Source organism: Rosa rugosa, chromosome 5 (assembly GCF_958449725.1).
Source record: "Rosa rugosa chromosome 5, drRosRugo1.1, whole genome shotgun sequence".
Taxonomy (NCBI): Eukaryota; Viridiplantae; Streptophyta; class Magnoliopsida; order Rosales; family Rosaceae; genus Rosa; species Rosa rugosa.
In genome coordinates, this window is record NC_084824.1 from 5125896 (window position 1) to 5148040 (window position 22145).

A 22145-nucleotide genomic window follows, 5' to 3' on the forward strand; every position below is an offset into this window, starting at 1 on the left:
GATGACTATGTTGAAAATGCTTTGGATTATAACTAATCCCTAATTTCTATGGCAAAATGGAAAGTAGCAAGTACCACTATCTTATACTTGGAACAGTTTTCTCTAGCCTAATCTCCCCTGCAATCCAGAGTTTCAGGCATGTCTACCAAATAGCAAATCATCATTTTACATTAAGTACATTGAAAAATGAATCCTCTCCACTATTGGTTCATGCAAACCTTCCATAAACCTCTCCATCTCACTACAAATTATGAATTGTGAATTAGCGTCACCATCAGATTACTCACATGTCTAACCTGCAATATTTAGCAATCTCTCCTATAGGCATTTCTTCTGCATCTTGACCTTGAAACAATACAATGGGTGAATGAATAATGAATACATTCTTCTCATTCACTTTCCAAACTTGAAAGTAAATCTCTTTTGGTGTATTCGACTACAGTTTTTAACTTGAGGATACCTACTGATCGAGTCTGTCAGGTTTATTACTTCTTCAAAAAGTACATGCCATCTCTTAGTTCTAATTTCTCTTCAGAAACTAGACCTGATAAGAAACTTTGCAGCTGTTGGAGGGTTTTGTCATAAGTAGGATCAGCTATGCAGAACATCTGCAGAATGTGGTGAAAATCTATAAGAAAGAGTAATATGACAAATATTTATCCGCCCATGTCAATTTTCGTAAGCCAAAGACTACGAGGAATGTTTAAGTCATGCTCACCTTGAGAGTATTATGAATACGATCCAAAGCCATGCTTCCAAAGTTTGTGAGCATCCCCAAAATAAATTTCTACAATAAACCAAAAACCCTTTAGAAGAATGGAGCCATGCATTTAGCCAATTACAGATTTAAGATTGACACCGGAGACAATCAATATAGTTTCTAAATTTCCAGAGGCATCCATGCATGTTTTAGTTTTTGCTATTTCCCCCCTTCCCATAGCTAGAAATCTGATTAAGACTACTGTACTTCGTTGTGTATCTAACACCAGAAGATTTTCAACAGATGCCCTCTGTAGTTAGACCAGCAAATTTGCCCCCTTTGCTCTTTATTCCGAAAAAAGGAAGAAAAAGTAAAGAAAAAAGAAGTAAAGTAAAAGTAAAAAGTTACGAGATCCTCTCAGACCAGTTTGTACAAGATTGGTCATTTCATATGCATTGCATACCTCATACACAGTCATTTCCTTGCGCAGTTGATCCTCTACAGAGGCTACAGAGCTCTCTCCTTCCTCATCACCAACTATAAGATCCTCGCAGTTCCCATCATTAGCAGTGTTTTTGCCAGTGTCAATCATCCCTTCCATTAGTGTAAACACATGGTCATCAGTGTCTTCCCCAAGTGATTCTGTAAGAATTCCCTTCAATAGGAAAACAGAGGCAACCGTGAGAGCTTTAATCTTGATTTCCAATGCTTAAGACTTCAAAATATAACGATAGAGATGACTTGAATTACTGGGTCTTTCCAAATGTAAGTTAGAGTATTGTGCTCAATGTCTAATACTTATTTTCTCATTCAATAAAACAGATAACTGAAATCACTAGGGTTTGTCACAACTAAGCAAAGAGTGTATGTATCGAAAAACAAAAAGTTCATTATGAAATATGAAAGCATGAGTCCATCAGCGTACCTTGCTTATCCAAAAATTGATCCTCCGATTAAGTATATCTATTGGAACCCCAACTGCAGCTGCAAGATCTTTGGAGGTCCAGCTGAAAGTAGGCAATATCAGTAAAGAGAGAAAATAATGAACCAAAAACGATATACTAAGATATTCCTCCTATTACCTTTTCTGATCTTGAAATTGCATTATGATTGCTGCATGAAGAGGAGCAACCATGAACTGCATTTCTCTATCTTCAAATTGCAATTCCAACTGAGACAGCATCAACCATCAATATATAGTGTCAATCTCATATTATCGGTAGTGATTCATGAAAAATAGAACAGCTAAACAGGTCAATCATGCTAATTAGGGGGGCATGAAACTGATCATGCTGCTGGAGGGGGGAAGGGGACATGAAATGACAGTGTAACACTTGGAACTCCTTTACCTTGACAGTACCAAGATTCTTCTTCCACAATAGCTTACGAGGGGTCTTGATTTCATTAAATCTCTTTGCATAATCAGAGAGTAGTTGGTCAACAGGCCCAGGTACATTTAGGGACTCCTCCTGGAATTTGTTTTAAAGGTCAATCAAAGAGCTAAGGAAGTTTGTTATGAAAAAAAGAAGAAGAAGAAGAAGAAGAAATCATGGGAAAGGAAGCACTGCAGTTAAGTGATCTGCAAGAAAAATGACAAAAACTTGAGGTGCTTGCAGCAAACCACAACTGAGGAGGCCTTGAGGAGCATTAACCTATTCAAAGCTCCTCCCAAATCCAAATGAGATAATTAAAACAGTTAACATCACATCCAGATGTCATGTTTGCATGTATGGTATATGCAATTGCAGAGAATGCAAATGTGCTCTCTCAACCTTGAGACTCAGGAATCCAAGAAGATATTTCAAACTATGAGAATGTAAATATACATCCTTTCCCTTCAATAAAATTTCACAATAAATGAAATTACCACAGGTAATGACTGCCAACCTGGATTGGAGGCCAAAAATTTGAAGAGATAATTGTAGCATCAAGAATATCCATGGATACCCTGTTATCCCCCAGCTCACCGCCTGCATCTACATCCACCCACAGTTAAAGGAACTTAATAAATAATTACAGTAATACGAGAGCTAATAGCCCCAAAAGTAATAACATCTGTAGGGAAAAAAAAACATATACTTCCAAAGCTACCTGTATGAGATGGCTGAGCTATGGTTGCTTTAATATTAGTGTTGGTCCTCTTAGAACCAATCAGATCATTGAGCATAATTTCACATTTCTGCATGCTGTTCTCTCCAAAATGTATCTGAGGAATGATTTCACCAAAATGAACATTAAGGTAGACAGTTTCGAGACTACAAAAACAAGTCCCAACCGCACTCAATAGACCCAATTAAACAAAAAACCACTTGCCTTGAGGAGTTCAAGAGTACGTATCTCTGAATCAATGTCATAATCAGATTTGTTGAGAAGCTTTTCGGCCAGCATAACACGGTATTCATTAACAAGTTGGTCTTGTGAACCAATTATGCCAACAATCATTCCAAGTATGTCAACCTTCCTTTGGTTCCTGCTACCTTTCAGGGGGTCAGCTTCTACAGGGTCAGGCTCCCAGCTGAAAAGCAGAAATCATTCAGATGAATACTTTGGCTGAGTATTAGAGTAAGCAAAAAAATATAGCATCTAATTGGCCCTAACATGTACTAAGTTATACTTATAACTTGCAAACAACTGAATTAAAATTCACCCACAATGCTTATGCGCATACCGTGAAGCATTTATCCAAGCTTGCTTATCATCAGTATGAAAGTCATCCTCAGGAGCAATGTTCTCTTGGCTTTCTTCATCTCTATTTAATTCTTCAAGAAGGCTATCGCCAGTGTTTCCGGATACATTAGAATTTGCACCAGTCCCATCGGTAAGCATGGTCACAATGCACTTTATGGTGTCTTTCCTTCCCCTTAAATAGTCCCTTATTGGCTCACCGACTGCTTCAAGGAAAACACCTGCTGGATCTATTGTCCGGAGTGCCTTGATCGTTGAAACATATTGATGCAAAATGTCATTTGTTGAGGCACCTGCAGTGAGCAACCGGTACTGTAGTGCTGAAATAAATGACTCCACAAGCTTAGAATGTTGTCCAGTGTATTCAAGACACTGTTTCAAATCTTCAATCGCAGGAGAGCTGGAAAACCACACGATCAAAATTGAGGTTGTTTAAGTGACAATCATCATTACAACTCAGATCTCAAAAGCTACTATGTTCTTCTGAGAGGGCCCTCTACACAGAAGCAATCACATAGAAGTGAAAGTTTGACTACCCAATCAATTATCATATGGAACTTACAAATTAAAAACCAACGAAAAGACCAGATTAAAGTACCTGTCAGGATAATCCACAATAATCTCAAATAATTTTGCTATTCTCAAATCTTGCAATGTTTCATAAGCAAAATACTCTAGTCGCAACTGCCATCTTACAAGACCTTCAGATGGAGTATCGATTCCAGGATAGAATGAAGCAGGGCATTTAGCCAAAGGTGACTTGAGACCGGATGATGCACTTTCATAACTAACAGAATCACCAAGATAAGCAAGTAGAGCATGCAAGAACTGAAGAGGCACAGCCTGCACAATACACCTTCAAGAATCAGGAAGGAATCATCAGTAACAAAAGAACGTATCCCTCACTCAAAAGGTAGCATGAGAAGAAAACAAATTTAAGTAAAATGAAGGCAATAGATGGCCTTAGAACTCATACAGAGAGAGTACAGGAAGACAATTGGGCAACGCCACATAAATGGAAAACCGAATACAAGATATACTTTCATATCCATATATCCAGTTTTGTCAAATGAAATCAAGTGCAAATGAACACTAATTTAATAGCTACTGTAGTGTTCCAGGCAATCATCCATTTCCTTTCATAGTACACCAAATCTATGCATTTCAGTGCATCATACAACAAAATGGACGAGGAAACATAAAGCCTTAATCGGTTGGTTAAACCATTTCACATAAGGGAATATAAATGGAAAGGAAACACAAGCACAAGCACAAGAAAGCAACCTGTATCCACCTCTTAATAGACTCCAAAACAGAAATCCGATAATCATCACCAGCAAGGTCATGAACTTTGTCCTGCATTCAAACAGGAATTTTAGAAGTTACCGAGACCTATGAGATAAAAAGTAAAAGCAGGACACATATTAAACGCAACAGAACAAACAATGATCACCTTAAGAAACAAAAAGATAGCAGATGCATATGCATCTTCAGTCATAGATGTAAATCCAAGACTCCTCAAATCATGTACAACCCGCCCTATGTTGTTGACCAATTTATTATTATCAAAGAACCTCCCTTGGGGATAACATTCATCAATCTCCATTTGTCCACTCCTGTATGACACTCTGCATTTCTCATCCAACTCCATATCATCCCTATCATCTTCATCCTCATCGCCACGAGGCTCGTCTCCGGCCATTATAGTACTCAGTTCCTCCAACCTTCCCTTAAAATACCAGTTGAGTATCTCTAAGAATCAACAGCATAGAAAACGTACAACAATCACAAACTAAAACTAGTCAAAAAAATTCAAAACGAACTAATCGAAAAGCTAAGATAGTGAATTCCCCAATGTACCTGGAAATTGCCGAGGAAGAGTGGCCATAAGAACCGAGGACACTGATAGTTGATACTTAGCAAAGAGCTCCGGGCTGACGTCATCGGAATCACGGCTTCTTCTTCCTCCATAAGTCTGTAAAGCATGAACCAGCATCAGCAAGCACTTCTCCTGGTACTGCTTTTCCAGTGAGATTTCCTCCAAGGCGTTGTAGAACACTTGCTCTCCGATCGAAACGTCGTCGTGTGCCTCGAAATGCCGCCAGAATTTGGAGGCGCCGTTTTTCTCGAAGGTTCTCTCTAGCGCGCCGAGGAAGTGGTCGCGGACGAGAGACTCGAGGCCGTGGCTGCAGAGGCGGTGGACGTGGGAGACGAGTTGCGGGCCCACGGAGAGGTCTCCGGCGCCGTTGAGGAGGGTTTCGGTGGCGGCGCAGAAGGCGGAGTAGCTTTCGACGATTTCGTGGATGGAGGTTTCGCTGAGTGTGTCGAGAAACCCTAGATTGCAGGTTGATGGAATCGAATCCGCCATTGCTAAACCTTCCCGGAAAAAAAGAAAAAAAAAAAAACCTCCAACTGAAACACTGGGACGGTTCAAACTTGAAACTTCAGAGACTTCTGATATCACACGACACAGAAAAGACTGCCGTTCGCGGTAAAATTTTAGACAAAATTGCAGTTATGGTCTCGTAATTTGGACTATTTTCATCTTGTAAATTATAATTATGCTCCGCATGTTCGGGCTAGTTTGAGATTGCTGTGAATTTCAAAAAAAACTGTTGTTGCTGTATTGTGAGAATAATTAACTGTGAATTAAAACAGTTTCATGTTTGATAAATAATATTTTTAAAAGTGTTGTCAGTACATAAAACAACTGCAGAGCATGTTTTGATCTACAACAGCTTCTAAAAGCAACCTCTGAGCTGCTTCTAAAATCTGCTGCCAGTGACCTATAACTTTCAATTAAAGCTTCTTTTTATTTATTTACCAAACATAATAAAACCTAAAATGTTGAATAAAAGCGAAACAATCCCAAACGGGGCCGAAGTTATGAACATATGAATCTGGACAGAAATATTGGTAAGATGAATAGTAAAGAATATAAATACAAAAGTATGAAATTATAAATTGTGATTTTGATTAGATAAATAGACGGATGGAGGCGGAGTTCCTCTTCGTCAACGTGCTTCTAAATCTGTCGGACTCTGCTTTCGACTTATTTTCCTGGTCATGCTTATCTGCGGACCTGTTATGGCTTTGGTCTCCGATTCGATGGTGGTCGGTTGCTACTGGTGGTTTTGATTGCCAGTTTTGGCGGGTTGGTATGGCTTTGCCGTTCCATCAGGTTGGTGGAGGCTGTATGGTGGTGGTTGCGTACTGTAACCCATCTACTGGGGTAGAGGATTGGCTGTCTGGGTTGAGTCGGATCATCGAGTCACCTTGTTACTTAGCTTCCGGCGAGGGGTGGAGATCTGGTAGGACGGTTGCCGGTGTTTTTAGTTTCGCTGGCATCAACGTCTCTCTGACTGGAGGTTTCGATAGTGAGGGCGGTGTCGCTATTGGCGGAGGCAGCTTTAACGGAGATTTCGTCGGCGACGCTGTGGTGCTGTTGGTGGCTTGCAGCAAATTAGGTTTGGGCCTTAGGCTTGTTTTGCTGCTAGTTTGGTTGTTCTGGATTTGGGCCTTGAGTCTAATTGTTGAGGTGGACGGATTGGAGAAGGAAGAAGGCATGGAAGGGGTGATTTCACCTCCTTTTCCGAATGTTTTTTTAATTTTGTTTTTAGGTCGCAAAGATCAAATTCTCTGAGGGTCATTTTACTTATTTACTTCAGAGGATTCTGATTTTTGTTTGGAATAATGGTGCGTGGATTTCCCAAAAGGTGGGTGTACTAGGGGTTTCCTGGGTCTTATTCTTGTTGCAGAATAGGTTTTAGGGTTCCCTAAGGAACGATTCTTTCTGTCGACCCCATAGGGGTGTTTCGTTTTTGTACTGCTTGCTCAATCTATACAATGGACTGACCTCTTTTCATAAAAAAAAAAAAACAAGAATCTAATTGCTATCAAAATAGTTTACTTGATTGCAGTTAAGTGATTATCATTTTTCAATTAAGATGTTCAATAGAATAAAATATATATTAGAGTCGTCTTTTAGAGACAATCTAAATGGTGATATAGAAAATGGATGGTTCCGATCATGAGATTATGCTACAGAATGTGAAGGAGAATGAGGAAGGTTGGTTGGAGAATGATGACATTGTCTTGGTACCTTAGGACAACAAAAAAATTTGGGGAAGAAGGTTGCTAATTTAGACATACTACTATAATGCAACCTACTGATACCTTGCGTAAACTCATGAATACTCTAGTCAACTCATTAGTACTTTTAGTACAACTGACAAGTACATTTAGTAAAACATACTAGTTCTTTGAAAATAATAATACCCTAAAAGTAATTGACATTTCACCTGAGTTGAACTAAATAATACAATACTTAATTTCTTCAATTTGAATGTTTTGAGTCTTTTGACCCCTTCTTGATGAAGCTTCCAATATAGACCTTAAACTCAAGTGATATCTGATGCATGTTTGATTTTGTTCCTATGTACAACTACTATGATGTGATGATTTAAATAGATTTATAAAAAAAAAAAATGGGAATAAAAAAAAAAAAATAGGACTACGTACACCTACATTTACTGATGTGCTTCCTGCCTGCAACATTGATCTATATCGACATACGAAAATGTATACATGTGGAATACGTTTATTAAGTGAGAGAATATTGAAGAAACAACAGAGCTGAGGAGGCCAGCTGATACTTGATAATAGATGGGATCACCATATATATAGTACATGTATGATCGATACAATTAGTAGCTAATATAGCAGTTGATCGATCTAGGCCAGGGCTCACCTATGATGTACATATAGCCTCATAAATTAATACATTCTTTCTTAATGCAAGTAGCTCAACCTTGATATAGATCAAATGGCTCCAGGGGTCCCCCCAAACACTTCAGTAGGGAAAGATCAGAGGATGATCGAGTACTAGCCAGTACTCCCCAATGAAGTGTTTCAAGGAACTCTAGGGGACATCTGATGTTTTTAATTCATGGATATGCTAGTTAGCTAGCTGTGGTTTGCTTGGTAGAGGGAATGGTTACCAATCCATCCCACTATTTATAGGGAGTTTCTATCTGTGTTTGCACTGAGCTGATATGTTTTTTCTGTTCATACAAGATCATAGCTAAGCCATCCTGATTGATCGACAAGTGTTATCAGTGAACCTAGACGTGACTCTGGGTTAGATTGGGAAGTTGGAACTACTAAGGAATCGATTTCGAGTAGCCACATTATTATGCATTCTTCCATATTTACAGCTGTGTACAGATAGAAAGCAATTCCAACTTATATTCTCGAATATGCTAGCTACATTTCCAATTAACTAAACACAACTAATTAAATGGTTTTCTGTGATGTAGATATATGCTACATTACAAGATAGAATAGTTTCTTCAAGTACTGGATCTTATGAGCTAGCTGAGAAAGCGCATGTGGCCTATTCTTTACCACAAAATAAATAGTCCTAGCATATCATCTGAGATTCTGGGTCAAACTTACATGACACGATGTTCCTAATGCAGATCAACCAAGGTTTATCAATCTCCATGAGAAAGATGGAGGATCTAGCTAGGACAGTTAGCTAGCTGGTATCTATTCTATTACTATTCACCTTACAAATAGTTCTGTCCAGATTCAAATTTTCATAAGTTGTCAATTTATATAGGGGGAGTGAAATATACTCGGTGAAGTTAGAGTAGGGCAATTATTATTGACCACATGCATCTTAGCTAATAAGTATGGGAAAACAAATGGCCAGTTACACATATAACTAATAAATCAAGCACATCAGAAGAACCAGCTGCTAAAGCTAGCTTCAGATTTTGAAATTCCTACAAATCATTATGACATATGTCGTTATTGAACTTCAGATGTTTAGTCACAACAAAGTCTGTCACTATAGTTAAAACTTCAGGACCAGCCATGTTAGTCATGAAATGTAATGCAAGTGTACGTGTTATGAAAATATTATGATTTAATCACAGAAAATGTGTTTTCTTTTGTGACTAACAGGCTTTAGTTTTGGAGTTGTTGTCAAGTATATGAATATACTACTCGCTGTGACTAATATTTATTATTAATTAATTGGTGAGTAAGAAGGTATGAGTGACTAAGAAGACCTGGTTTTTTTTATCTGGGAAAGTATACTCATATGTTTCTTGCTGTTTCAGTACATTCTTAGATGCACATTCTAATATTATCAAAAGAAGTGGAATTAACGCATTAAAATTGGTTAGTAGTTATTCAAAGCCTTAAACATATATTATTTGTAAGCAAATGCAGACATGAATCGCAGAGAACTTTATAGAATTCAATGGGCAAAATTAGAACTTACTGAAGACTGAACCTAGTCAGAATTGCAGTCAGATGAAGTAGATATATAGAACAAAACTAAAGTGAGTGGTCATGCTCTCCCACATACCAAACCCTTTTGTTCTGTTTCATCATATGTATCTAAACCGGTATATTCCTTTCAATATTTTCCAGAAAGCACATAGCAAGTAGCCACAGCACATATGAGAATGAGTGTGGAGTGTGGAGTGTGGACCATGTATATAGCACGTACAATAACCATGCCCACAACACAACCCAATTACTTTAATTCTAGCTATATAGCTAGTCAACCTGCACTGAATGAATCAGAAGCCTTTCATATATGTGCCTGGCAGTGATTAAATAGATTTGAGTATATATACCAGATATTTGTATGAATGAACAAAAAAGATGAAAAGGAAAGATCAGCTTCATATTAATTCATGGAGGAAAATGAAAAGTGCATGTGAACAACAGAATCGAAGATAGAACAGCACATGACAATAATCACCTCACCTCATCTTCAATGTTATTCCATCGCTATATAGCTAACTTGCATCCAGCATCATATGTCGTCTACATTCATCAATGCTAACAAATTTCACCACAGTATTCTCTCTCCCATTGAACAAGGACAAAGAATATATTCAGGACCATGCAAGATCTATACAACTAACTGCAAAGAGTAGTACTACTAAATGCTATATATATACAGTAGATCGAGTTGGTCACAAATTCAAACAAAGAAACCAAACTAAGTTTGGAGGTGAGAATAGAAAACAAGGAAAGAAAGGAGAAAGAGGAATATGTCAGGTGTCCTCTAGAGTTCCCTTGACCACTTCATTGGGAGATAACTTGATCTATCAATTCTCCCACTGAAGTGTTTGGGGGAACTCCCGGTGGCATTTGATTTTACTAAGAATGAGATGAACATACAGGCTTATGAGCAATATATTGAGCAGCCTTCCACAGTTCTTCCTTGTTGCGGTTAATATTCTTAATTTACTGTATATATGAAGCCTGCCCTGATTGATTCTAGTTTGCTACATGTTCTCTTTTGCAGCTAAATCATCAACTAGATAGTAAGTACCATAACATTCTTCTTCTTTTTATGCTTTACTTGATTTGTCATTCTGCTGTAAGCATACCAGACACTTCGATATGTGGCGCTACTCGAGAGTTTCCGTAGCTATGTTCAGCTATTAATAGTTTATCATTATAATCACTATTTCACTTTTGGTTTAAATTCATTACGGAGACTGATCTTGATCTTTCCCTTTTTTGAAACTAGAGATCCAACCACAGAAGAAGACAACCACAAGCTAGCAGCAGATGAGCAGAAACAAACTAATTGAAAAATGAAAAAGCAAAAGTACAGATGTGGCTTAAACAATCTAGTGATTGAGAAGAATGCATACCACTCTTTTGTATACATAGCAAAAGTTCAAACTTCAAAATGTACATCACCTGCTGGGTTAAAAGAGAACAGATCAAATGGACAGGATTAATTTCTACGTAGAAGTTCATGTTGTCTAGGGTCTACGGTCTACCAACTTTAGTTGCATAAAATTGCAAGGAAATTTTTCTTCATAGCTTCCGTTATAATATTTTCAATGACTGTTTCTATATGCGAAGAAATAATAAAAACGTGCCACAGCCATTGTTACCTTATGATCGATTTAGGCAATCAAACTGCAGTGTGAAGCCATTGTTAGCCTGCTACGCTACGCTCGCTCTATATTAGGATTTTGCACTAGACTAGAGAGTAGAGAGAAGCGGGAACTCGGGGAAGAGAAAGAGTCACCGTACGGAACAGTGACACAAAGATGGATCTAACATCCAATCGTTAAATAAATGGGCCCTTGAGACGGGTCAGAGTCCAACTAGCTAGGTTGGACATTTGACTTTGCTAATTAAGAACGTCAATATGAACATAGCCTCCATTTTCTCGTAAGTTCTATAGTACGTGATATATTTATGGACTTTACTTCGCTAACCAGTTGCTGACTTCAGCCACAAACTGATCGACACGTGTCCATTTCAAAAAAAAAAAAAAAAAAAAAAGAAGCCTGACCCAGAAACCCCTTTTCCTTCCAAATTGGGTTTCCTTCTGCATTCTTTAGTAAAATTCATAGGGATTTGAAGCGATAGGTATTGGTTTCGAATATGAGTACTGGATTTCTTCAGTACCCATAGGAATTCAACGATGGGTACTAGATTTCAATCAGTTTTGTTCGCTTTACGGTACGATTCGACTCTAAACCCGACGAAGATGGAACAAGAAGCAGCGGCTCAATGATTCAGATGGGGCGCTCAGAAGGGTCGAATTCGAATAGCTCATACGGGTCAGACCCAGCTTACTCGGATGTCGTGAGGTCGTGACCCGCGTCAAGAAGCTTCTTTTCCGGCGAATGCTGGTTGGGATCAAAGACGGGCCCTTTTTCTTGGGGTTTGCATTGACAAAAGGGGTAACATCATTCTTCAAGACTCGATGGAGTATCGGAGCACTCGCTAAGGAATTCGCCTTTTGATGGACCAACGATCGATGCCGTGGTCTGATTCTGATGATTGGCTCTTGTCGTATTTGTTGCTGGGTTGCTCCATTGAAGAACAAATTAGTCTACTTTCAGTGTTGCTCCATTGTTACTGGCTCTTGTCGTATTTTTTTTTTTTTTTTTTTTTCTGGAATGGACATGGGTCGATTAGTTTGTGGCTGAAGTCAGCACTTGCTAACCAGGGCTGGTTAGCGAAGTAAAGTCCTATATTTATATTGAAATAAGTAGTATGTTAGAGATGCCCTTTAAATTAACTTTTAGTATTAGTTTTCATCATAATGCTATAATTTTATAACTGTTTAAGGATATCTCTATTTGTGTTTGGCCCAAACTCTAGGTTACTTGACCTAGTGGTAATAGGGTTAAATTAGAAGGATCTAGATTCCTATTCAATATACGATTACTTTCCTTGTATGATTGAGATTCTATACATTGTAATCCTCTATATAAAGAGGCCCCTATTATCAATGAGAATACACAGCGATTTCCTCTCAAATATCGTTTCCCTAAAACACGTTATCAGCACGAAGCCCTAACCCTGAAACAAATAGCCAAACCCTGATTCAAGAAGCTAAAAACCTTGAATCCGAATACAAAACCTTGAAGCCTTTTCTGACTCCACCTCACACCTTGAAGAACTCGATTCCAGGAATCCAGAACCGGCGGCGTCACCCCAAGAACCGGCCGGAAACCTACCGAACCGGCCACCGGAAGCTCCATACAACTCGCAGCAAATATTCCACCGGTTCACCATCTTCCGGACCTCCAAATTCCACCAAATTTTGATAGCAGAAGCCCACTGATCTGAAGTTTCAGGAACCGGAAGAAAACGTTCAAAAACCGGCCTAAAAATACGTGAACCGGCCATCTGAGCATCTACGTCTTGAACCGGCAGAAAAGAAGAAGAGAAGAAAAGAAAGAAAAAAAAAGGGGAAAGGAAAAGAAGCCCAAGGCAGAGGCCCACTGCCACGTCAGCTTCCAAGACCCACTGCCACGTCAGCATCAGACCCCACTGACACGTCAACTCGTCGGCAGTCAACGGTCAACGACCGCCGGCCAGATTTCCTGCCATTTTCCAGCGACTTTTCCGGCCACTTTTTCCGACCACTTTTCCTGTCAAATTTTCCGGCGACCTATTTCGAGGTATTTTTTACTAAACGTTCCCGTTTTTTTAGAGTTTTTTAATTCAATTTCTCTTCTTTTTCGGGGACTTGCAACCTCCCTTCTTCTACCCCCCTTTCTTCATCATAGGGGAGACCAAATTAAGCCGAACTGTGGGGGTTCGTTCTCACTCCAAGCTTAGAGCTTGTTGAGATCTCCAAACTTAGAGTTTGTAGAGAATTTATGATTGACCACTTACGTCATTGTTTCGATCTAATCTAATATCTCTTGGAATCGAATTTCTTGGAAGCGACTACGCTCGGAAATTCCTAATTTCTTGGAAGCGATTACGCTCAGAAATTTTGTATGTTTTCGTGGTAGCCTATTGCGCTCCGAAACTAACCCTAATTTCTTGTTCTCTTTCAGGATGAGTAACCTGAACAAATTGGACTTTGCTCCATTGGGAACAACTGGCTTTAAATATCACAGGTGGGTTCGTGATATCCGCCAGCATCTCAAGCCGATGGAATCTTGAATACGATTCTCAAGCCTAGCCAGAACGTGCTAACTGTTGAGCAAGCTCAAGCTTTGGAAGCAAATAGAGTAGCCTTAGAGGCAAATAAGGCGAAAGCCATCATCCTAATGACTCGTCATATGGATGATTCGCTCCAGTACAAGTGTATGAATGAAGAAGACCCCAGAAGGCTGTGGGTCTCACTCGAAGAAAGATTTGGCAACGTCCGTGACTCCCTGCTTCCTGACCTAGAAGTGAGATGGCATAGCCTCCGCTTCTGTGTTTTCAAGTCAGTTCTTGACTACAACTTGGAAGCACTTCGCATTAAATCCTTAATGGAATTCTGTGGTAAAGAGATCACAGATGCGATGTTGATTGAGAAGACTCTCTCTACCTTCCCCGTCTCTGCATTGATGGTTCCTAAGAACTATCGAATCGATGTTACTGCAGGACGGATCATAAGGTTTCATGAGCTCATTGGAGCTATGAATGTCGCTGAAAAGCATGACAACATCCTTGTGAAGAACTATAATTCGAGATCTGTGAAAATAGAGCATATTTCGGAATCCAATTATAGTCGCGCCCCTAAGAGAAGGCGCCAAGAGCGAAACCCTAACCTTAGGGATACTTATGGAAGTTCTGGTCCATATAATCGCTCTACTTGGGAAGGTAACCGCCAATACAGGCGAACACGGAACCGAAGAGGTCAACGTGGAAAGAGAGAGGAAGGCAACGCCTCTGGCCATGGTTGTGGCCCCACCAACACTAAGAGCCATCTAAATGGCACTTTCAAAGCGCCTCAATCAATGGAGTTTGAGCAAAGAGATATATGTTCTCGATGTGGAGTGTCTGATCATTGGGCACACATTTGTAGAACTCGTGAAGAAATTGTCACCGCCTACAAAGCATATTGTGAAGAAAGAGAAGCTCACTATGTGGAACAAGAAGATCAAGAAGATGATCTAGAGTAAAGGGTTGAAGACTACAAATATGGCTGGGATCAATAGATCGCCAATTCTGTTTAAGTCTTTATTTTCCAAGAGATGTAATAGGCAATTGCCACACTATGTAGTAAATGCCATTGGTTTAGTTTTTCTTCACATAGGCTTATCCAAAATGAGTGTGATGTCTAGGAAGGTTTTGAGATAAGTGGTACTTAAGCGAGCTTTGCTCCACCGACATCTCTCTACTCACTTGGTCATATTTATTTTGGAGTTACCGAAAGAAGTCAAACGATTACCTTTGTTTTGCATTAGCTAGCATTTGGATTAGATTCTCCTAATGGTTAAGAGACAATGATGTATTTCGTTGGATTATGAATAAAATTTCGAGTTCTTTTCTTTATGACTCCATTTTGATTCTGAGCATATGACCTTTGTGACTACGATGGCTGGGCCATCAATATTAATTCAAGGACATGGAATAGCCCAAATTCCACTTGCGAAATGGCACCTTAATTACTGTCACAGAAACTCTCTACGCTCTTAGGGCAAATTGCCCTATGAATAGCCAACGGATCCCATGCGAAAACGCATGTAGAGAACGAAAATGAGTTCCTTTGCAATGCCTCTAATGATTGCGAACAAAGGCGCATCTTAGAGAAGTCTATGTGTCTCTCTAGTGGACTCTATGTCACTATTCGAGCCATTAAATCCAATAATGTTATGAGAGAAGATCTCTTGGATTTAGACACATATTGGCTTTGTCACGACAGGATAGATCATCCTAGTCATGACATGATGATCCGTCTACTGAAGACTTCACACGGACATCCATCCTTTTGAGCAAAACGAAGCAAGAATCTAATGACGCCATAAATGGCGCGAACCATGAGCATAACGCCATGGTTGTTCCTCCTATTGGCCATGACGCCATACATGCTAATTTCCATGGCTCCAACGCCATGATGGGAGATGTAGTCACACATTTTGCTTCTAATAGCGCTACAGACGCTCAGGCCCAACCAAAATCTGAATTGGTTGTTTCTACGGCCCCTCGCTCATTTTGCAAAGCCTATTCCTTCGGGAAATTAGGACTGAGACCGTCCTATGCAAAGGATATGAAAATACTCATTCTGTTCTTACATAGAATCCGTAGGGATTTTGTGGACTGTTTCAACCAACCTGCGGACGTTTAAATATTTCATGATGTTGGTTGACACGCAAACACGCTGGTCACGTGTTGTGCCATTGTCCACCTATAAATGCTGCTTATGCTCCACTCCTAGCACATATCATATGACAACGGGCTCACTCCCCAGATCATCTTATTCAGTCAATTGGATTTGACTATGCTAGAGAGTTTACATCAAAGACCCTCGATGGTTATTGCATTGGGACTGATGTTGGACATCATATTCCCATGTACACACCCAAATGGTCTTGCGGAAACGACTACGATGGTAGTCCGGACATTGGTAATGCGCACCAATCTCCTTATATCCGCTTGGGGTAATGCAATATCGCATGCAGCTATGCTAATTCGTCTAAGACCCACCGCCACTCAATGTACCTCCGCGTTACAGCTAGTGACTGGGTACAAGTATCGTACTTATGCATATTTGAGTGAGCCATTTATGTGCCAATTGCGCCACCACAACGCCCTATGATGGGTCCTTACAGATGAATGGGCAACTACGTTGGATTTGAGACTCCAATAATCGTCCGCCACTTAATGCCCTTGCGAGACGATCTCATTACCGCTAGATTTGCGGGTTGTCACTTTGATGAGACAGTCTTCCGGTCTTTAGGGGGAGATAAGAACATGAATGTTCAGCAGGAATGACAGGAATTGTCGTGGTCTGTCCCCACTAGGGCTGGACTCGGGTCGGTTCTACAAGTTCAAGGACTGAACCCGGAACCGGAACCGAAGTCTGATTATCGGTTCGGGTTTTCTGTTTTTTGTATCAAGAACCGATCTAGAACCGAACCGACCATGCTCGGGTCAGTTCCTCGGTTTTTCGGTTCCATCTCAGTTCGGTTCCATTCTCGGTTTCTCGGTTCCAAACTCGGATCGGTTCCAAAATAGGATCGGTTCCAAAATCGGTTCCTCGGTTTTTCCATATAGAAACAGTGCTTTTCAGCCGTTTCTAGTTTCCAGTTTTCAGTTTTCCTGATTTCCATACATACATTCAAATGATTCAATAGATCACAATTTATTCACTCATTCAAACTCAAAACAGTATCTACAATCTACATATTCAACAATCAACATCAACATAGCAAATTATCAATTTCCTGCAAACTCCCAAACTGTCAAAGCATGAAAGTGATGAAAGGATTGAAAGCATTAAACTCTCAAACTGTCAAACACAAACACTAAAGCACTTTCCAGCAATACAACTACAAACTCAAAGTCTGCAGACTACAGAACTGCAATAAATTCAATAATACACATTCCCAGCAATACAACTACAAACTCAAAATCTGCAATATACACATTTCCAGCAATTAAACTGCAAACTCAAAGTCTCACATGCAGCAAATAAAAATAAACAATAAATTGACATATTGAGTGAATTGAATCATTTTTTCTGCCTTTTCTTCTTGGTTGTAGGGGCTGAAGCCGAAGCCTCAGAACTCTTGGTTGCTCTACCACTTGATGCAGATGCAACAACAATAGCCTCAATACATAGTTTCCCTGCAGATTAATCGATCAGGTGACAGAATTAGCTATAGATCAGGTAAAACATTAAGACTCTCTCCATGCATGTAATGTTAATAGATTAGTATTACTCGCTAGTTTCTGTTATTCTAGCATACTATATATGATACTTGCAAGAAAGGTTTACAATATCAATCCACCAACACTTGAAATCACAATAGAATAGGATGCGAAACACAAACGCAAACGCAAATTTCACAAAAATGAAGCTATAATTTGCCTTCTTTGCATATTACCTAAATCTTTCTTTGCTTGTTCAGTTTTTCCCTGCTCCTGCAACGGTGCACCCACATGTATCGCTCATGAGCCTTTTGTTTTTCAATCTCCTCCCTGCAAACAGATAGACATGAAGCCACATTCAGTTACCCTTGAATCACTCAAATATTTGGTACAAAAGACAACACCAATTTGATAATATTGGTCATGCAACTTCCGTATTGTGAATTAATGTCATAAGTAAAAAACTGACTACTTGTAGTCTTATACCCCCTATATCATGGAAAGTAAAGCAATATGTATCAGTAAGATTCATTTTTGCATCAAAAGTTTACGAAAACAAAATACTTAACATTTACAAACAAAATCAGAAATCCTAATGAATCAATATAGCACAGTAATACAAACAATTGAGCTTGATTCAGCAATTTGCCTAAATCTCCCAGTGCTGAAGACGAACCCAGGGTGGAACCAGGAACTGAAATCTGGCTGGATTCAACCTTAAAGCGTCTTTTCTTTTTTTAAATAGAAAACTTACAGTCCCAGGAATTTTTTGTTTGTTTCATAAAGCTATTGATAAGGATGTTCTGATCGACCATCATTCCTATATTCGAAATGAGCAACAATATATGCAAAGCATAATAACAATACAAACAAACACAGAAAAAAGTTAGAAATCTAGTTCAACATATCCACTGCCAGAGAACAACTGATCGAGTTACTGAGCAATAACCCAAAACCAAACCCAACAATCAACAAGCTGCCTAGCAGCAACCAATTTCAAGTGATTTGAATTAAACTCACGGGAAATTGCAGAGTGATGAGAGTATAGCGAGAAAAATGAAAGGATTGAAAGCTTACATTGACCAAATCGCAGACGGATCTGCATCAACCAAGTCCCAGGCGGAGCTGCATCAACCAAATCGCAGATGGCCAACACAAATCGAAGACGAGATGTTTCTGGGTTCGTCTCGCTCGCTCGCTCGTCTGGACTGAGAACCTGAGAGAGTCAGAGTCGTCTCCGAATCTGAGATAGGATGGAGATTGAGAGGGTGAGAGACTGAGAGAGTGATCTAGGATGGAGAGTTAGAGACGAGAGTGAGAGACTGAGAGTGTCTCCGAATCTGATCGAATGGACTATGGAGAGTGAGAGACTGAGTTTGAGGGAAGAGATAATTTAGGGTTTTGATCGAATGGATAGGAGATTATGAGATAAAATGGAAGGTTCTGATCGCATTTGGAAGACCTGATCACATGAGAAAGGGTATATTTTATAGAAATAAGCTCGGCCTTATTATCCAATTATACAATGACATGTGTATTTCGGTTCCAAAGAGGTTTTAAAACCAAGAACCGAAACCGAACCGAATAGACAACTCCAGGAACCGAACCGAGAAAAATGCAAACACATATGTCGTAGAACCGAACCGAACCGAGACTTTCGGTGCGGTTCCTACGGTTTTACGGTTCCAAATCCCAGCCCTAGTCCCCACTATGTCTCATCTCGATCCCTATTAAAGTGACGAGATCACACAAATATGCTGCAAACATGCCTGCAAGGAAGGACGTCCTACGAGAGGACGTAGCGCCACCCTACACGGAGGTAGGCATGGCGCCAGCGCCAAAGAGAGTGGCACTCTGGCGTTACAGGCCATGGCCCCAGCTAGGATGCGTGGGAGGCCCGTGGGTTCGAAGGATACCTTGGCACAAACCAATCCTTGGATCATCGACACTCAAAATCCGTCTCATGAGTATCTTCCGGGTTATGGTTATCGTTGGGGGACGCCTCAACGTCAGAACCTATTCCTGAGAATATAGAGCTCTATGAAACTTACACTAGTGTACATGAGATGTGGGATAGAAACTCGATCATAATTGATGATGTAGTTGGGCATGAGTTTGTTGAGTCTTATGATATCGAACCATGCTCCGTTGATGAATGAATGCCAATGTAGAGAAATTTGGCCTAAATGGAAAGATGTGATCCAGGTTAAGTTGGATTCTCTAACGAAGAGGAAGGTTTTCGAGCTAGTGATGCCAACACCTCCTAACATAAAACCTATTGACTAATGGGTCTTCGTTAGAAAGCATGATGAGAAAAAGAAATGGCAATCTCGCCTTATGGCGCAAGGCTTCTCACAAAACGCCCTGGAATCGACTACGATGAGACATATTCTCTCGTAATGGATGTCATTTGCACTCCACTACCTTGTCAGTTTGGTAGTTTCCGAATAACTGAACATGCAGCTTACAAATGTGGTCACTACATATCTCTATGGGGATCTAGATATGGAATATACATGAAGGATCATGGTGAACTTCATCGACCTAAGTCAAGTGGCTCTAGACCACGGAGCGCGTTTACAATAAGATTGAAACACTCACTAAAGTGACTACTTGATTGGGAAGGGATATGCCCACGCGTTTCCATAACAAGTTTCAGATTCTATCGCGGTTCATGTTGGACATGATCTTCATTAGAAGCCCTTAAAGAGTTAAGGGAAACCGCTGAACACTTGAAATCCGAGTTTGAGATGGAGGATTTTAGGAGAACATGATTATGTCTCGGTTTGGAACTTGAGCATCGTGTTGATAGATGCTTAGGCATTTTGACAAGGTCAAACCTTCAAGCACCCCCATGATCATCCGTAGTCTTGATCCTGAAAAAGGATCCTCTTCGTCTGAAGGATGATGGCGAAGATGTGCTAGAGGCGGAAGTGCCCTACATAAGTACAATAGGCGCATTGTTGTACTTAGCTAAATGCACAAGACCAGACATCTCGTTTACAATGAACTTGTTAGCTAGATATAGCTTTGCGCCAACGCGACGCCATTGGATTGGTGTAAAAGATATCTTTCGATACTTGAGATGTATGATTGATATGGGCTTGTTCTATCTCTACAAAAAGATGATGGATTCGGACCCATCACACACCAGGAACGCCGCCAACACTGGCCTGCATCCATTATCCCCATCCCAAAACAACATGTGTTTGAAAGGTTTTGCTGATATTGGGTATCTCTCTGACCCACACAAAGGTCATTCCCAATCTGGTTAAGTGTTCACCATGGGAAAAGACCGTGATATCTTGGAGGTCTACAGAATAGACCCTAGTCGCTATATCTTCGAACAATGCAGAGATCATTGCTCTTCACGAAGTGGTTCGTGAATGTATATGGATTGGATCCATAATTACGCATGTTCGAACAATTGTGGTTTGAAGTCTACCACAGATGAGCCTACGAGCATTTAGGATAATGCTGCTTGTTTTGAACAAATGAGGCAAGGCTACATCAAAAGCGATAACACCAAGCATAATCAGCAACAACAGACTCTCCTCAAGATCAAAGTGAACTAGGTTCAATTTGAGGACAGTGTGGCAGACTTGCTCACTAAGTCATTGCCTAAATTCCACTTTTGAGAGACATGTTGGTAGCATCGTTTACGGAAGTTACCCGAACTCCCATGACCGTAGTCATCAGGGGGAGATGCAGACATCAGGGGGAGATGTCTACATGTATGGTCTCGAAACGTGAAGGGTGTGTTGTGCTCTTTTTCCCCTTCGACCGAGGTTATTTTTGTCCCGCTGGGTTTTTGTTACTCGGCAAGGTTTTTAACGAGGCAACGAGAGAAGCACCGCGTTTGGACAACACAAGGGGGAGTGTTTAAGGATATCTCTATTTGTGTTTGGCCCAAACTCTAGGTTACTTGACCTAGTGGTAATAGGGTTAAATTAGAAGGATCTAGATTCCTATTTAATGTACGATTACTTTCCTTGTATGATTGAGATTCTATACATTGTAATCCTCTATATAAAGAGGCCCCTATTATCAATGAGAATACACAGCGATTTCCTCTCAAATATCGTTTCCCTAAAACAATAACATGTTACTTAGGCTCTATTTAGTATTTTGATAATTAAAAAGTAAGAAAATTAACAAAAAAATCCATTCAATATTGTAGTGTTTCGCAAGTTCTAACTTATTCTAAAAGTCATGCTCTACAATGCTAAGCTCATGATACATGTGAATTCCAAATGACACTATAGGTGAGGCGACACCATAAGCTACTTGATTTGCTTCTTAGGGTAACCATTTCCGACGAGTTTTGAAAAAGAGATCCAACCTTTGATGAAGTTCACAAATGAAACAATAGAAAAACAATTGCTGAGACAGGTGTTACCCTCGATAGTTTTGTAATTACATGTTTGGTTATATAAAACAGACAGGATCAGACAAAATGAACTTTGATTACATTTAGTTAACATGTGTGGTTTGATGGTGGTCAGCCGCAAGTGAGGCGCCGAGTGGTCAGTCTGGTCTGATCATATAGATGCTTGGTTTGTAGAGGGTTGTCGCGAGGCGGTTGGGGATGCAAGGTTTGGTTTGTTCGATAGAAGTGCATGGTTAAAGTAGATCTGGAGGCTAGGGATTGGTTTTG

The 22145-nt window shown here is 40.0% G+C and overlaps 1 protein-coding gene and 1 long non-coding RNA gene across 3 annotated transcripts; one reads left to right on the forward strand and one right to left on the reverse strand.

Moving 5' to 3' along the window:
* Nucleotides 1–141: 141 nt before the first annotated feature.
* On the reverse strand, nucleotides 142–5815 carry LOC133710553 (anaphase-promoting complex subunit 2). 2 transcript variants are annotated; one of them, XM_062136654.1, is made up of 14 exons: nucleotides 5246–5815; nucleotides 4839–5137; nucleotides 4670–4741; nucleotides 3984–4228; nucleotides 3369–3785; nucleotides 3014–3215; nucleotides 2792–2906; nucleotides 2588–2670; nucleotides 2050–2169; nucleotides 1783–1871; nucleotides 1626–1707; nucleotides 1164–1355; nucleotides 719–787; nucleotides 142–608 (listed from the first exon to the last, which is right to left on the reverse strand). In XM_062136654.1, exons 1-14 carry the CDS (start codon nucleotides 5751–5753, stop codon nucleotides 486–488), a joined length of 2616 nt encoding a protein of 871 aa, XP_061992638.1. In that variant the 5' UTR covers nucleotides 5754–5815; the 3' UTR covers nucleotides 142–485. The 2 variants fall into 2 exon arrangements, with proteins under 2 accessions (XP_061992638.1, XP_061992637.1); XM_062136653.1 differs by having other exon boundaries at nucleotides 2588–2676; nucleotides 5246–5814.
* Nucleotides 5816–10411: 4596 nt separating this feature from the next.
* Nucleotides 10412–11326, forward strand: LOC133708561 (uncharacterized). Its single transcript, XR_009845891.1, has 2 exons — nucleotides 10412–10737; nucleotides 10947–11326. It is a non-coding gene; the product is annotated as an uncharacterized LOC133708561 (long non-coding RNA).
* The last annotated feature ends 10819 nt before the right edge of the window (nucleotides 11327–22145 follow it).